The 18,000-nt window shown below is 40.4% G+C and overlaps 1 protein-coding gene across 1 annotated transcript; it reads right to left on the bottom strand.

The window, feature by feature from the left end:
• Positions 1–3,501: 3,501 nt before the first annotated feature.
• On the bottom strand, positions 3,502–5,313 carry LOC113755182. Its single transcript, XM_027299240.1, has 2 exons — positions 3,964–5,313; positions 3,502–3,759 (listed from the first exon to the last, which is right to left on the bottom strand). Exons 1-2 carry the CDS (start codon positions 5,311–5,313, stop codon positions 3,502–3,504), a joined length of 1,608 nt encoding a protein of 535 aa, XP_027155041.1.
• Positions 5,314–18,000: the final 12,687 nt, after the last annotated feature.

Genomic DNA, 18,000 nt, shown 5'->3' with positions numbered 1-18,000 from the left:
TTCATGTATCAAAATCAATTGCTCATGGCGCTGCTACATCCAATCAGCCTCCTCCAATTTAGCTTCCATGAGGATTCGTAGCGAAGGAATTTCAACTTCAGCTGGTAATACAGCTTCCATTCCATACATGAGTGAATATGGCGTTGCCCCAGTCGATGTCCGGATAGAAGTCCGATATGCCATTAATGCATAAGGCAACTTTTCATGCCAATCGCGATGTCTTTCAGTCATTTTACGGATAATCTTCTTCAAATTCTTGTTTGCGGCTTCTACAGCTCCATTCATCTGAGGCCTATAAATGGCAGAGTTGCGGTGTCTGATCTTGAACTGCTCGCATAGTCCATCTACCATGTCATTGTTCAGATTCTTGGCATTGTCTGTAATAAGCGTTTCGGGTACTCCAAAGCGACAGATGATGTGATCTCTCAAGAAATTGACAACTACCTTCTTCGTTACATGTTTGAATGACTCCGCTTCAACCCATTTAGTAAAGTACTCAATTGCCACCAATATAAGTCGATGTCCATTTGAAGCGGGAGGATCAATTGTACCAATTACGTCCATACCCCACATTGAACAGGGCCATGGGGCGATCATACTATGCAATTCAGTGGGTGGAGCGCGTATAACGTCACCGTGCATTTGACATTTTATACATCTCCGGAAAAAATCTATACAATCACGCTTCATAGTAAGCCAGAAGTATCCGGTTCTCATGATTTTCTTTGCTAGCAAATGGCCATTCATGTGAGGTCCACAAACGCCACTATGCACTTTTTTTCATCATATTTTGAGCTTCGTCTTCATCAATGCACTTTAAAAGGTTCAAATCTGAGGTTCGTTTGTACAAAACTTCTCCACTCAAGAAAAATTTTGAAGCCATTCTACGCAGAAAACTCTTGTCCTTTGTACTAGCATGCAGAGGGTAAGACCCAGTTTTGAGAAACTCTTTAATATCATTATACCAAGGAATATTGTCAGAGGACTTGTCTACAACCCAACAGTGGGCAGGCTTGTCTTGAAGTTGAATCTGGATTGGTTCGATCCTTAATTTATCTGGATACTGAATCATAGAAGCTAAGGTGGCCAAAGCATCAGCAAATGCGTTTCGGGCTCGCGGGAGATGTCTGAACTCCAAATTTTGAAATTGCTTGGCCAGAGTGAGCAGACTACAATGGTAGGGCAAAATTTTTGAATCTTTGGTTATCCACTGCTTCAAGGTTTGGTGCACGAGCAAATCTGAATCACTGAAAGCTATCAACTCTTTGATTTCCATTTCTAAAGCCATTTTGAGACAAAAAATGCAGGCTTCATATTCAGCCATGTTGTTTGTGCAAGCAAATTGCAATTTGGCAGCGGCAGGGTAGTGCTTCCCTTCGGGTGAAACGAAAACAGCTCCAATTCCAGTTCCGAGAGAATTCGAAGCTCCATCGAAGAAAAGCCTCCATTCAGAGCTTTGCTCACTTATATCGTCTGTGGCGCCTACAAATAAGACTTTCTCATCAGGGAAATAAGTATGAAGTGGTTGATAATCATCATCCCTTGGATTTTCTGCCAAATGATCAGCTATAGCTTGCCCCTTGACAGCCTTTTGTGAAGTGAAAACAATATCGAACTCTGAGAGAATTATCTGCCATTTAGCCAGACGTCCAGTTAGCATCGGCTTCTCCAAGAGATACTTCAAAGGATCAGATCGAGAAATAAGATAAGTGGTATGGCTCAACAGGTAGTGTCTCAGCTTTTGAGTTGCCCAGGCCAATGCACAACAGCTTTTCTCAATGAATGAATAATTGGCCTCATACTGCGTGAACTTCTTGCTTAGATAGTAAATGGTTTGCTCCTTCCTTCCGGAGTCATCATGCTGCCCGAGGACACAACCAACTGCTTCTTCAAGCACAGATAGGTACATGATTAATGGTCGACCCGGCTTGGGTGGCACTAAGACTGGCGGATGTAACAAATAATCCTTGATCTTATCAAAAGTTTGTTGGCATTCTTCACTCCAATACAATGGCACATTCTTTCTCAACAATTTGAACAACGGCTCGCATGTGGCAGTTAGCTGGGCAATGAATCTCCCAATAAAATTGATCTTTCCTAAAAAACTTTTCACGTCCTTCTGAGTTTTCGGCACTGGCATATCTCGAATTGCTTTGATTTTTACTGGATCTATCTCTATGCCTCTTTTACTAACAATGAAGCCCAACAATTTACCAGTTGGTGCCCCAAAGGCGCACTTTGCAGGATTTAGTTTCAAATTGTACTTTCGCAACCTTTCGAACAGCTTTTTCAAATCAACCAAATGGTTCTCTGCTCTTTTAGACTTGATTATGATGTCATCCACGTTGACCTCCATCTCCCGGTGAATCATATCATGAAACAGGGTGGTCATGGTCCTTTGATAAGTAGCTCCGGAATTCTTTAAACCAAATGGCATCACTCGGTAGCAAAATGTGCCCCAAGGGGTGATAAAAGCAGTCTTCTCCCTATCCTCTTCTGCCATCAAAATCTGGTGGTATCCAGCGAAACAATCACAAAAAGATTCAATCTCATGTCCAGTGGTATTGTGCAGGAGAATGTGAATATTTGGCAGAGGAAAATCATCTTTAGGACTGGCCTTATTGAGGTCTCTATAATCTACACAAACTCGCACCTCTCCATTCTTTTTTGGAACAGGGACTGGATTCGAAAGCCAAATAGGGTAATGGGAAACAATGATAATGTTGGTTTTGAGCTGTTTTTCAATTTGCTCTTTTATTTTGAGGCTCATATCTGGTTTGAATTTTCGGGGTTTTTGCTTTACGGGTGAAAAAGTAGGGTCTGTGAGCAACTTATGCACTACCACATCAGTTGAAATACCAGTCATATCATCATAGGACCATGCAAATACATCCTGGAACACAGTCAAAAATTCAAGCATCTCCTTTTTCTGCCTCTCATTCAAATGAATACTAATTTGCACCTCCTTAACTTCATTTTTAGTGCCAATATTAACCTTTTCTGTTTTTCCAGGTTCGATTTCGGTTTCTCCTCATATTGTTCAAAGTCCTTTGCAAAAGAATCGAATACCTCCTCATTATCACTCTCGCTTTGGAGCTCGGATTCCCAGACCTCCAAGTCGTGAGTGATATAGAGATTGTCATTATTGAATTCCAGAATAGTGATATCCAAAGGGTCGAATAGTTTTATTTTTGGCCATCTGAAAGAATTAACGAATGTGGGATAATAAGCAAACAAACATACAACAAACAAATGAACAAGCAATATAACAGAAATATAAACCAACGAACAAACAAAACAACATGACAAGAACAACTTGTGTATTTTCATAAAACCTTTGATTGAAAGCGAAAACAAAAAGAAAGCAAGTGGAAATGAAATGAAAATTTAACAATATTTACATGTGCAATATTTTAGTCAAAGGTAAAGATGCTTTCATTAGCTATTTACAGATGCAGAAGTATTTTCATGAATTCGCATGAATGACAAACCCCTTTAGGTTTACCGAAACTCCTTCTGAATGGGCAGGAACTCGGCTGTCCAATTGGAAATTGATCCTTCAGGGATGTTGGAAAACTCGGCCTCTGGGAAACTGTCTTCAAATGTTGCCCCAACGAACAATTGGGTCAAACTAGTTTCGATTTCGTCAACTGGGTTAATCTCTGACGTGATCACCTCGATTGGTCGTGGAAAAGTATAATGTAATGGTGGAATATCAAAGGCCTTTTGCCTGCCTTCTTTCTCTACTCCCTTGCATTCCTTCATTTTTTTGATGTTTTTAGCGGTTGGTCGGAAACCCAAACCGAATGAATCCTTTTTCTCCACAATTTTTACTGGTTTCAGAATTCCTTGTAGATCACGTCCCAGCCCTTTGTCAAACTCATATCCTCCGCGGATCATTTCCTTAGCCATCATGACACTGGCCTTTGACAGAGCTCGTTCCTCTTTTGTTATCCAACTTACGGAGACGATATCAGCTGTGCTATGAGGGGTCACTGTGGCGTTTCGGCTACCATCTTCTTTGGACCCAGAATTAGCAATCACGAGGCAATCTTCCTCGGCAAATATAGTTATCAATTTGTCATTTACTATGAATTTCAACAATTGATGCAATGAAGAAGGCACAGCTCCGGACTTATGAATCCACGGCCTTCCAAGCAAAACATTGTAAACACTAGGAAAGTGCATAACTTGGCAGGCTATTTGAAACTGTGCGGGCCCCATCTCGACTACTAAATCCACTTCTCCTATAGGTTCTCTTTGTGCTCCATCAAAACCTCTAACTATGGTCCCTGAAGGCCTCAGGTTAATATCTTGCAACCCTAGCTTTTTCAAGGTACTCCAAGGACAGATATTAAGCGCAGATTCATTGTCAATCAACATCTTTGGCAACATTTTTCCGTTGCACCTCACAGCTATGTACAGAGCCTTGTTATGTCCAATGCCTTCTGCCGGTAATTCATCATCAGAGAAAGTGATTTGTTTTGTAAATAACACACTCCCAACTATATGTGAGAAATTAGCAACTGAAATGTCCTTAGGGATTTGAGCTTTAGTCAACACTTCGAGCAACGCATCCCTATGCATATCCGAAGAAAAGAGCAGATCCAACATGGATATTTGGGCGGGCGACTTGCTTAGCTTCTCGACTACATTATATTCGCTTCTTTGGAGCCTTTTAAGAAAATTCAAGACTTCCTTCTCAGTAATTGTTGGTTTAGCGGGCAGCTCAGGTTTATTTGTTTGAATCGGAACGGTAGCTCCAAACGGACTTGCAATCCTCCCTGATCTAGTGACCACTGACACCTCTTCTTTGGCAACTGACTTTTCTCCAATTTGTATGATAGGTTTATCGTAGTTCCATGGCACTCGCTGCAAACTTAGAACAGGCTCCTGCTCTGGGAATTCGATGACCACTGGCTCCAAAGTCTCGCTCTCAGCTAGAGTAAGATCCAAAATAAAAGACCTTTTATCCTCCTCAAATGACACATCTATTACAAATGGTTGGTCTGTGACCCCAAACACCTCAACTTCTCTTGCCAATTTTTGGACTTGCTCCTCATACTCTGCGTCGTCCAGAATGACCCCAATGATATTAGTATGTTCCGGCAAGGGGTTCCTATTTATATTCGGCCCTTGTGCCTCCCTTTTCCTGATTACAATCTCTCCGGCTTCAATCATATCTTGAATTCTATGCTTAAGAGCCTTGCAATCAACAGTTGAATGTCCGGGTGCCCCTGAATGATAAGCATAGACGGCTTGTGGGTTATACCTAGCGAATATGCCATATGGATAGGTCGGAGGGGGTGCCATACCAATTTTTTCGGCGGCCTTCAACTGGTCATACAATTGGTCTAGAGGCCTGCCTAAATCGATAAATGTACGGCTACGGGCTTGGTTGTAAGGTTCAGGAGGTTGAGGATGGCTATAAACAGGTCTATTTGGGGGAGAAAATCTTGGGTTATATGGAGGGCGAGGTCGGTTTTGGGGTGGATTTGGTTGAGAAATTTGAAAAGGGGCTAAAGGTGGGTTAGGATAGCTTGGGCGAGATCGAGGGTGATGGATATTGGTAGTATATACATGGTGCGGGTTTGAATAATAAGGGTAATGTGGTTGGTAGGTTGGATTGTGTTGGTATCGGGGTTTGGGTGAAGGGTTCTGGTTCCAGATAAAAGTTGCATCCTCCTCTTTCTTTTTAAACTGCGGCTTCTTTCCACTGCTCCCTTACCCTTGCAAAGTTTCTACTTGTGATTTTAGGGCAGAGACGTTAACAATTTTCCCGACTCTCACAAAATCATCATACTCTTCGAGTTTATTCACAATCGCAGCAAATGAACACTCGGTCATACATAAGATTTCTTCGAAGTATGGAGGATCATGCGCCTTTATGAAAGTGCGAATAATTTCATCTTCGGTCATCGGAGGCTCAACCTTGGCAGCTATCTTCCTCTATCTTTTGGCGTATGTCTTATGATCCTCAGATGGTCGCCTCTTGGTGCCTTCCAAAGTAGTTCTGGTCGGTGCTAGCTCGCAGTTATATTCGTATTGTCTGATGAAGGCGTTGGACAGATCAAGCCAAGTCTTCATCTCCTCTGGCTTTAAGTTTGAATACCAATTGAGGGCGTCTCCTTCTAGACTCTCTGGAAATAACCTTAATGGCAAGTTTTCGTCATCCACCGGTCTGCCCAACTTGTTGGCAAACAAACGCAAGTGTGTCTTAGGGTTGCCTGTACCATCATATTTATTGAATTTCGGGGTCTTGAACCCCGCGGGCAGCTGTACATTTGGAAATAGGTACAGATCATTGTAGTCTAACACCCCTTGTTTGCTTAAACCTTGGCTTTTCCTGATGAACTCATCGAAACGATCCAACCGCTTAAGTAACTTCATATCAACTGGGGCAGACGACTCTCCCATTTCTGGCTTGGTTTGAACAGTGTGCTCTGGCACAACAGGCTCTGCGGTAGTCTGATAAAAAGCTTGTGGATCCAGAGGCATGTTTGTACCACCTTGAGGCTGAAATCCTTGCTCATAGGGAGGATAGAACGGAGGATTTTGAGTATAAGTATACTGCGGGTTGAAAACTCCTTCAAAAGTGGTTTGAATTGGAGGAATGACAAATGGTTCGGATTCCGGTTGTTTGACGGGCGCAGACTCGGGCTGCACTCCGCTACTAATGAGCTCGTCGATCAACTTCTTTTGGGCGGCCATCTCAGATGCCATTTCCCCAAATTTGGTGAGTAATTCAGCCAACTGAACCCCGGGACTTGTGGCTTCCGGCTGGGTAGTTGCAACAGTTCTATCAGACGATTCTGGCTGAGTACTCATGTCTACACGATTCCTTTGGGCTTTACTTCGGGATCGCATAATAATGGAGCTTTTTCGAGAAGCTATTTTGAAACTTTACCTGAGGATGCAAAAGACATCTTTAGATAAACCAATCGTTACTAGATTTCTGCAACTGATTCAAAGGAGAAAAAGAAAAAGACATGAGTTAGTGATTATTCAAACAATTCAGATGCATGTCCTATGGGGGGGACCCTTTTTGTGCCAAGGGTAGGCCTAGCATGATGCAAGCCTTCGGGGTAAAATCTCATTTCCAAACCTGTAAGTGAATTTAGAACTTTGAAATGGAAAGCTTCTCATAAAATGTGGAAGAGTTCAATCTTTCTTTACAACCTCGTCAATGGTCTTAGTAACCATGTTTACAAAATCCCTATGTCTCAAGAGACTTGTACTTTGTGATTCTCTAGATCTCCCTAAACTGAGCTTACGAGCTCCTTCCCTAATTCTATCAAGGGCGTCTATGACTTTCTCTAGTTTCTCATTCTTCTTCTTCTCCCTCCTCAACTGCACTTGGGTATCTTCTAAAACTTTGTTGGCCATTATAAGTTGGGTTTGAGATTCCTCTAATTCTTTCCTTAGCTTCTCCATTTGTTTTTCGGGATTGGCTGATGCTGATTGTTGCCTTGCCCTATCATGTTCCACCCTTTATTTGATCCATTCATTGTACCCAAGCATAACTGCAGGTGCTACCTTGTTTACCAATTCCAAGTGCAAATTCTCAAGACCTTGCAAATTTTCCCAAGTCTCTAATACCATGCTTCGACTCTCGGTCACCGTACTCAATCTGAGATCTTCAACCCCTTGTACCATAGGAATGCTTTGCGGGTATCCAAACTGTCTCATAACCCTTTGTGGAATATAGGCGACTAAACCATTAACTCCAACTAGAGGGATGAAGTCATGTTGAGTGGTCCTAAAAGTTGGGTGCCTAACCTTGGTCCAATCTAGAACCCACTGCACCTTTTCTGGTGTCAAATTGTTGAACTCCTCAATAAACTGGCTTGACGACATCACGCGGTAGTAGTGGCTGACTCTTTCGATGTGAACCAATCCAATTCTCAACTGAGAGACAAGAACCCAAAGGGTTAAGTGATCTCTTCGCCAAATGTTCCATGATCCACATTTGAAGTATCAAATTTGAAGCATAGAAGAAACCCCCTTTCCTTTGACAATTGGTAAGGGCTGAGAAGATGTCCGCTATGACAACGAGTATCAAAGTTGGTGTTGTTCCACGAATTCCTAAAAAAAGACTTTGAATCATGTTGATTGTTGCAAATGTCACCTTTCCATGCCTTTGAGGGAATATCAATAAGTTGATCAAAACCAAACCAAAAGCTTGCACACGCTTCTCTTCCCATTGCCCCCTTGTTATAAAGAAATCGATCTGATGGCGCTCAAAGGACTCCTTTTCCCCAAACCGGTCATATAAAAATCTCGGTGGACAAGATCTAGCGTCGGGGTGTTGGTCTAAGCTATTGTTCCTCAATCCCAAAAATCTGCAAAACTGCTATCTCGTTCCCCCGCTCGGGTATATCATAGGACTGACTTTTCCCGATAGTTGCAACAATCCCTCTAACTCTTTTAGGGTTAGGGTGAGTTCGCACATTCCAAACCGAAAAACTAAGGCATCCGGATCCCAATAATTGATCAATGCTTGGATAGTAGACACGTTGGGTATTATGTCGACAAGGCTTGGTAGATGCCCCACATATTGGAATAGCCCCCCAATCTCATAAGATAGGTTATTCTTCCATTGAATCAGCTCTCGGGGGACTTGGTTGAGCATTCGACACTGCGTCATTTGGATGGGGAATTCACTTAGATACTGTTACCTTGGGATTTTACCCTTTAGGTTATTTTGCAAAAAGGGTAAACGTGCAGATCCCAAAAATAGGGTTAAATACCCATGGGATTATAGGGTTGGCTTATCCCTAACATGAAATTGCCTAAATGGCGTTCCTTCTAAGGTTTAATGCATGATGCCATTTATTAAAGCGATATAAATATGTGACAAATATGGCCTAAAGGACATAAATAATGCATCGGGGGGAAAAGGTCTAAATAAATGTATTTATTGGGAAATAAGTGTAATGACCTGAAATTTTAAACAATGTGGGGTTACTAGTGGGTAATCACTAAAAGAGTGCAAAGAGGCCTTTATTGCTAAGGCACATGAATGCAGGCCAAGAAAACAATGAAAATGGTTAGTGCAGTTGTGGCGACCCCACTTCCCCCTAAGGCGAACCAAAGGGTTGGCGGGCCGTCTGCCCAGCTCTCGCCAGGACTCACGCAAGCATTCTAACTCAAAACCTTCCGACGATTAACCTAAGCTATTACAATAATGATTCTTCCGAAACAAATCAATTTCTATCACAACATTAACTTCAGAGATAACAGCATATAACTTAGCCAATCGACGGTTCTTAAACTTGCGCGTCGCTCGCAAGGGTTAAGGACATACTATACCAATACAAACATACATACCGAATATTAGAATTAGGGATTACGCTTTTCCAGTTTCAAGTAGCAATCCAAAATGAAAGGTACAATGCTTAGCTTAGAAGTCATTACAAACCGAAAATTAAATTCAAGTTGTTCAAGTACAACCATAGAAAATATAAGCTGCTCAAATACTTTCAAACTTCCCATCCTGTAAGGAAAACAAATAAACATGGGGTGAGCTAAAGCTCAGTGGTGCCCCAAAACATGCAGTCACGTAAATCAAACAGCGAGTAATAACTTAAACAAATTGAACAATTAGGAAAGCGTATAACAGCACAAGGTAGGATACAGGGGCTCTCAGGAGCCATTTTCCTCGCTTGATCACCATTCATCGTAGTTGACCCTCCGTCAACTCTCACTACCTATAGTCCATGTAGATCCACTCATTTTGATACCTAACCCGTCACCATTCATACCCCTGTCCCGGGCGCGAACGTCGAGTAAGGACGCAGTATACTCGAGATATACCCGTAGATAATTGGACGCAGTATACTTGCGTATACCCGTAGATAATTGGTCGAGGGATTCACACAACGACGTTATCGTAGTTAGATTCACGCGTCGAGGGATTCACCCAACGACGTAACTACATTTAGATTCAAGGATTCATGAGAAAAATGATTCACGCAAGTCACCACTCGAACGGCTAGTGCGATAAAGTACACACTGCTCACTTCGATGGATCAAAAACTAGTTTTGCAAATTATCACATATTGAGTCAAGAAAGCACTTTAACCAAGTAAGCATAGAACAGGCAGGGACACTCACCAAGAGTGAAGTTCAGATATCAAGTTGGGAATCGAATTCCGCGTCCTCGCAATATCCTAGAATACCAAATTTTGAAACTATAAGTTTCTATTCAGTTTTCAAGCTTATACACATCGAGGTTTATCTAATATATTACTAGTTTACTTTCCCATAGTAAATTCAAGAATCTACTTAGGTTGAAGCTTGACAAAAGTAGCAGAAATGTTTCTTATAGTTTTCCTTGAGATATTTTTCCTTAGAAAAGGGTAACTAGTATTATTTTCTTGAAACAATTCGACCATCCACTTAGGATTGAAATTTAGTAAAAGTAGGAAATGTTTTATATGGCTTTCCTTAAAAATATTTTTCTCTATACGAGTGCGGCTAGTACTATTTTATTTAGAATAAGTTTTCTTGCCGAGGAAGTTTTCAGCTATTTTTAGTTAAAGCCACTAAAATCTTGTATTTTGGAAATTTTCCTCTAGACAATTAGCCAGGGACAATTTTAAGGAAAGAAAAGGAAATAGATCAAGACTTAGGGTTTTAAAACTAGTGAAATCATTTTCTAAAAGTAATAAGGCTAGTTTACGCTTAAAGGAGAGATATCGAGTTGGCAAGGTTTAGAAAATCCCTACACGAAATTTCTAATTTTAACATACAGTGCTAAGTTTTATCGAACCATACTAGGGTGAAGATATATTTAAATAGCTTGCTTAAAACTTCCTCAAGTGCACAAGACCAAAACGGATTCCTTACGATTTCGATTTACAAGCACATAATATTTCAGATTTGTCAATATAACCAACTCACATTTCAAATAGAAATCTCACTAGGGTTTCGTCAATCATTAGCCCTAGGTTTCGACAGATTCAATTCTGATCAAGAATAAAACGAATAACCAAGGCTTCGTCAATCATTAGCACTTGGTTTTGGCAAGCTCATATCACATCTTAACTAAAACAAAAATGAAGGTAAGGCCTTCAAGAAATTCCAGCAATCAAAGTTCATCACTCTTTAATATTTATAAAACCATTCAAATGGCCAAGGGCTTCATCAATCAATAGCCCTTGACAACCATCAATCACTTCCAACCACAATTCAATCAGGAATTCAAACCACAAATAAGCTAAATGTTCGATCCAAGTCAAAAATTCAGTTTCATAAAGAAACAGAACATTCAAGCAGGACAGTCTACTTTGAGGAGTCACAGACAGCAGTACATATGGAGGAAAAATATGAAATTTCTACAGAACAAAGGTCCATGGCTCTAGTTTCAAATGCCACTGACGGCACCTTAATCGGATTTTCCTACACCAAGATATAAGCATTTTACTGAGACTGGTCAGTGAAATCCGAAAATCTGGAAATTCATTTTTCACTTGTGAAAAACTCCTTTTTCTCTTTTAAGACCATAAGACTTTTATTCAAACCATCCGTACATTTAAATATGACATTCATACCAGCATATACCAAGGCAAATAACGCTTACTTCCAGTAAATGGTTCAGCCAAGAAATCATATATATGCTAATCTGTCATCAGCTAAGTATGACAATCATCAATTGGCAATTCACCCACAATTCGAGTGTTTCGCATCTGCATGTCTTATAAAACTTTAAAACAACATATTCCAGGCATTTCCAATCATTATGCTTCAAAGAATAATTTCACAACCGAGCTAAAACTCCAACTCAACCTTCGGATACCACGAAAGAAATTCCAGCCTTTAGATATCAACATTTTTGGTTCAATCTTTCAATATACCCAATATTTCATTGCCAAACAACTTAAAATTATATCTCTTATGTATTACTAATCCATTATATTCCAAGGGAAGAATAAAATAAATTTCCAGAAACCAATTAAAATTTCCAAAGACAAACTGAAAATTCTGGTTCATCCCCTCGGCTATCAATACTTTTCCAGCACTTAGAGTTTTATAAATCCAACCTTTCCTTGGTTAAAACATGGTTTTAGATTCTCAAATTCATCATGTGAACCTTTGGCTAACTAATTAACATTTCTGGTTCAAAATCGAATTCGAATAACAGGTTTAAACATCCCAAAAATTCAAGAAATCTGTCCAGCAAGCTACGGATGAATCATGCATGAAGAAACTTTCTGTTTTCATTTTATTTTCTCGGTTAAAACATGCTATTAAACTCTCAACTTCCTCATGCAATTACTTAGCTAAACAATGAACATTTCCAGTTCAAGAGTTGAATTTAAACCATGATTACAAACCCCAAAATTTCCAGGTTTAAACCTCACGGCTTTTTCTCAAAATTTCCAGCAATAACAATGGTTCTAAAACAAGATTTTCTTTGGTTAAAACAGAGTTTTAAGTACTCCATTAGGACATGCAAACACGTATCTAGCTAGTAAAGATTTCCATATCAAATCCAGATTCAAACAACAATTATACTCATCTAAAACAAATCCAGAAATTCTGTTTAGGTTGGCCTCGGTCGAACATACGTGTAGCAGATTTCTAATTCATTTTATTTTTCTGATTTAAACCCATTAATTAGCTACATGCAAAGCTCAATTATCATGTTATTAACTAGTTAATCATGGTTACAAACTCAAAACAACAAAATTGAATCAAATGAAGATGTAAAATACAGGACAAGCTCTCGGCTGCAACAATTCATAAAAACAGAATTTCTTATGTTTCTTGATTCATCATCCGGCTGCACAGAGTTAACATGCAAGGCCTTAATCATATTAATCATCCAAGTTTAAGTTAGCTAATCATAATTTCAGGTTCTGATTACCACAACAAAGCAGATTACATCATGCATTTCTTAATCGATTCTCGGCCAACCATTTTCTTTTCAAAACAGAATTTTTCTGGTGTCCTGGTTTCATCAACCGACTTCACAAGCAACACATGCAGCTCTGATATGGCTTCATCTACTAAAAGTTAACTTAATATAGCCCAGCAATTACCTCAGAAACAACTTAGCTCACGCACAAGAAATCTGAAAAGAAAAATTCTGTTCTCCCTCTCGGCTCTCGGCTCGCTTGTGGCTGCAGGTTGGTTGCTGCTGTGATGGTGTTGGGTTCTGAGGTTGTTTTGTAGCTGGTTGAGGTTGCAGCAAGGGATAAAGCTCACGCAGCCTCCCTCCTTTCTCCTCTTTAGCTTACGGACAGAACGGACAGGTTGCAGCTCGCGCGATTTCCTTTCTTTTCTTTCCTTTCGGACGCACGGATGCAGTTCCCTCTCTAGCTGTCTCGTCGATGATAACAAGGCAGAGGAGAATGTTGTTGTGGTCTTGAGGTGTGGTGGTGTGGAGAGGAAATGGAAATGAGCTACGGATGAGAGAGTTGAGTGTGCAAGTGGAGAAGTTTTCTCATTGGCCGAATGGAGAGGTGGATTATAAGGTTGTTCGACAATTTGGTTTTGGAATTGCATGGTGATTTTTGGAGTAGTTCAAGGGTGGTTTAGTCCTTTCACGTCTCTTCCTCATCTCCACTCAAAACCTTAGTTCTAACTTAATTCCAAAAAATTATCCCCAAGTGTGATTTGATTGCCTAATTATACACTAGTCATGCAAAACTTTAATTATCGAAATTTTCATGCCTTAGGTATGTTTAGTATACTTGCATAAGGTTTATCTAAAATTTCATTGATTCGTCTTAACGTGAAAAATTCCTTTTAACATTATTACCTAATTATTTAAACTATTAAAATCAAGTTTGACCTTAATATATAAATTTAACGTTCTTAATATTCGTTTATCCATTTATATCAAAACTTATTAACTTAATCATTATTAACGCTTAAGATTAGCTATCGGAATTCGAAGAAATTATTTGTTAAATCAATGAAATAATTTACCTTCGAAATATGAATTTAATGAAACAAAACTAGAAATTTAATAGTTTAGCACAATTCTTTTATTTTGCACATAAAATTTATTGGTTTTGGTCTTAACGTGAAAATTCTTATTAGTATTTAACGTTATTCACTAATTAGGATTAATTATTGGAATTCAAGAAATTTTATATAATTAATCTACTCAGGTAGCATTAATTTTTAACATAAAGAAAACTAAGTATTTTAGCATTTTATTTTAAGGCGATAAATTATTCTAACTCCAGATGTATTAATTTAGTCTAGCAAAGTCAAGAAAATTCATAACTTTGGAAAATTATATTATTTCTCACATAAAATTATTTTTACGGACTTATTTGCAGACAAGGGAAATTAATGCTAAAATTTATTAAAGAGTTAAAAGAAATGCAAATGAACTACAAAATGATATTTATATATATATTTTTCAGGGTTCTCACAAACCAACTGTGTAATCCTTAGCTCAAAGTCTCAATGGTCTTTAGTCTTAATGAACTTCAAATGTCTCGTAGATCGGCTTTAATGGTAGTAATCTTTTAAAACGAATAGAAGAAACCTCAATACGATGGAAAAGAGGGGGTACCTTCGATGATTGCCAATGGGTCTGTCACCTCCTGTTGTCCCATTGCATAGGTTCTTGCCGGCACTTTCGATCGATTATTCATGGCATTGGTCGGCTTAGACGTGTTTCCTTTTGTTCTTGAAAAATTTCCTTCTTTTGGCAGATGAGGGCACTGAGCAATCAGGTGCTCAGCACTACCACATCGGTAGCATTTCCGAATTTGTCCTTTCTTCCAACAAGTATCTTCCATGTGGTTAGCAGCCCCACAAAATCCACATGCCATTCTAGGTCATGATGTCGGACCTCCTCGTGAGGTACCCCTTTGGGTCTCTCTCCCTACCTGACTTTTCTCAACACTTCCTTGATTTGGGATCCCTGTGGATCGTGGACCACTTATTCCTCGGCTCATCTTAGATGGTGGCTCGCTCCTCGAGCTTTGTCCATCAATATAACTACTCGTATCTGGTTGTCTTCTTTTCTTATCATGAAAGGCCTTTACTTGACTCTTAGTACTTTCAATTCTTTGTGCCTTTTCAATCGCTTGACTATAAGTTTCCAATTGAGCAGCTGCCAGTGCCTCCTGAATTTTCACGTTCAAACCCTGGACAAACCGACGAATTCTCCTTTGGTCCGTTAGCACTAACTCTAGAGCAAAACGAGAGAGTTTGGTAAATTGCGTTTCGTACTCCGCCACACTCATGGTCCCTTGACGTAGGCGTATGAACTCATCCTCTCGTCTTTCTTGAACAAGTGGCGGTAAGTACTTCTCATTAAACTCACGAGTGAAGTTAACCCATGTCCATGGGGTCTGCTCTCTATCCCACTTGGCTCGAATTACATTCCACTAGGCATGAGCCTCTCCCTCAAATTGAAAAATGGCAAAAGCTATCTGTCGTTCCTCCGGATATCCTAATGCAGCGAATATATCTAACATTCGATCTAACCAACTTTCCGCTATATCAGGGTTAGGTCCACCAAAAAATTTTGGCGGTAGAAACTTCTGAACCGTTCTATGGCACGGCCCTCTCCCTCATGATTGCCAGGATGATGTACTTGGCCTTGACCCTGTTGATTGACCATTCGTTCTAATAAATCAGCCATTCGCTGTATGGCTGTAGCTACTTGGGTTTCAGCTTGTGTATTCGCATTGTCATGGGTTACCCCTTCGGTTCCTTGTCCTCGTCCTTGTCCTCTATCCCCACCACGAGTCTCCATTTGATTGTTTTATAACTTCTATAATTGGGACAAAATATGGTATAAGATCAAAGCGTTGAAAAGTTATAAAATGCATCAAATAATTAAAAGATCAAAATATGTACATATATATACAAGTCACGCCAAAAATATACACATATCAGTTCACATAGCAGCTAATATCCAGCCAGTACAAAACATGTTTGTTCATGAGCACACCGGCTCCAAAATAAATCAACAAAACAACTCAGAGTAACGGCCCTAGCGGAAATCCCCTACAAAGCCTATAGAGTCTATCGCATCCATCGACCCCGCTCCGCCAGCTCTAGGTGGCACCTCGGCAGCCATATCAAGGAGAACCTCACAGTCTAGCATGATACCCCGGGCTCTCTCTCTCATCTGCCCCTTCAAAGCGAAAAGGTGGCTGTGGGTCTCCTCGAGCTGACGACCAAGGGTATCCGTCCGCTCCTTCTCAACTCGTAACCCCGTCTCGAGGTCACGCAGGCGCATGGCCTGTGCATGACTCACCCCTCTAGCCTTATCCAACTGTGCCCTTAAAGTGTCGACTGTCCTGCCTAGGTGACGACGCTCGTCATCTATAGCCATAACCACCTCGTCAGGGTATCCATACGTATGTCGACACTCACACGATCGACTCATCTGGCCAAAGGGAGAATATAGCCTATAGGGTTCCCCGACCCTCCTCTGGTATCTGAGTACTCGTCGGCATACCACCTGATTCACCGGATCACCTACACCCGTTGCTTGTACTCCGGCACCGCTAAGTCCACCGATATCGCTAAGTCCACCAGCCTCCATACCTACACAACAAAATATCACTTAATCAGTCCTCTGGCATTTCATCTTAATAGATATGATTCAACTTAGAGACAATCGAATACTTATATGTTCTATCACACATTTCCCAACTGCCCAAGTCCTCTAACCTAGGCGCTCTGATACCACCTGTGACGCCCCTACTTCTCCCAAGGGCGAACCCGAGGGTATCGGCGGGACGCCTGCCTAGGTCGCGCCAGGACTCGATACTCTAAAACTAGAAAATAGAGGTCAAACCAAAAGAAAGTTCTATTTAAACGATTACATCTTCAAAAGTTGCATAAACAAGTACATCAATTCATACATACCACAAGTACCAGAAAGTAAACCCTAGGAAAATTGATAACTACAATCACCACGACAACTATATACATCTTACTAGTCAACTTATAACAAGTACAAATTCAGCTATTCCATAGCCAAAAGTCTAAAAACCTTCTCGAGCGATCCCCGCGTCGGCCCCCTGCTAAGGAAAACAAATAGAATGGGGTAAACTATATGCTTAGTGAGTAATCAGGGGTAAAAATGTAAACTCACATCCAAATAACAAGTAATCAGGATATTTCTCATCAATAACAGAAAGGTAACAACACAATGGTAGGATACGGGTGGCTTCAAAGCCAGTTCAATTCCCCGATCTTGAACGCCTGTTGACACTCCGTCTACCAAAGTACTCATGGTCCGTAGACTCCACTTACTTTCCCCGTTCACCTTATCAACCCCCCCCCGCTGGTCAGTCAACAACACAGCAGCTCAAGTGAAACAAAATCACTTAGCTTTCATCAAAGCTTTAACAAAGAACTAAATCCCAAGGTTAGCATGGAACTATATTCTACCGAGCCCCGGCTGGCTCGAATAGTTCGTCTACCCTTGGAACCGGGCTGGAACGAAGCCCTGAGATATCCAATCTCTCAGTAGATGATATCTCTTAATAAAGTACACAACAAAATACTTACCCCAGCAGCACACAGCAAAAAGGGGTTCAACTCAAATCATGTAACCACCCCCATCAGCACACAGCAAGAGGGTGATACTCAACATAAGACATGTATTCTCACATATGAAATCAAAACAAAGGATGGGCTTAGGCCAAGTGAGATAAAGTACACTCTCGCCTAAGTACCCATTTCACATATACAAAGCACTTTGATAATTTCACATCAATAAACAACCCAATTACTCACTTGATAAAGTTTGGCACGAAAAACGATACAATTCGCTGAACTTGACCGTCATCGTCAAAAGCCTCACAGTCTGTATTGACAGATTATATACACACGTAAGTGAAACGGTCATACAATAGCAGTTTATAACTTAAACAATCGAAAACGGTCAAAAATAATCAAAAACGGTCAAAACGACGTTAAGGCCAAAAGAATGTCAAAATTGGCCGAAACGGCCGGAATGGTAACAAAATAACAAAAGTAGTCCTAAACGGTCCAAAACGGCAAAAA

The sequence above is a fragment of the Coffea eugenioides genome, unplaced genomic scaffold (assembly GCF_003713205.1).
Source record: "Coffea eugenioides isolate CCC68of unplaced genomic scaffold, Ceug_1.0 ScVebR1_127;HRSCAF=546, whole genome shotgun sequence".
Classification (NCBI taxonomy): Eukaryota; Viridiplantae; Streptophyta; class Magnoliopsida; order Gentianales; family Rubiaceae; genus Coffea; species Coffea eugenioides.
This window is presented reverse-complemented; position numbering and strand designations above follow the sequence as displayed.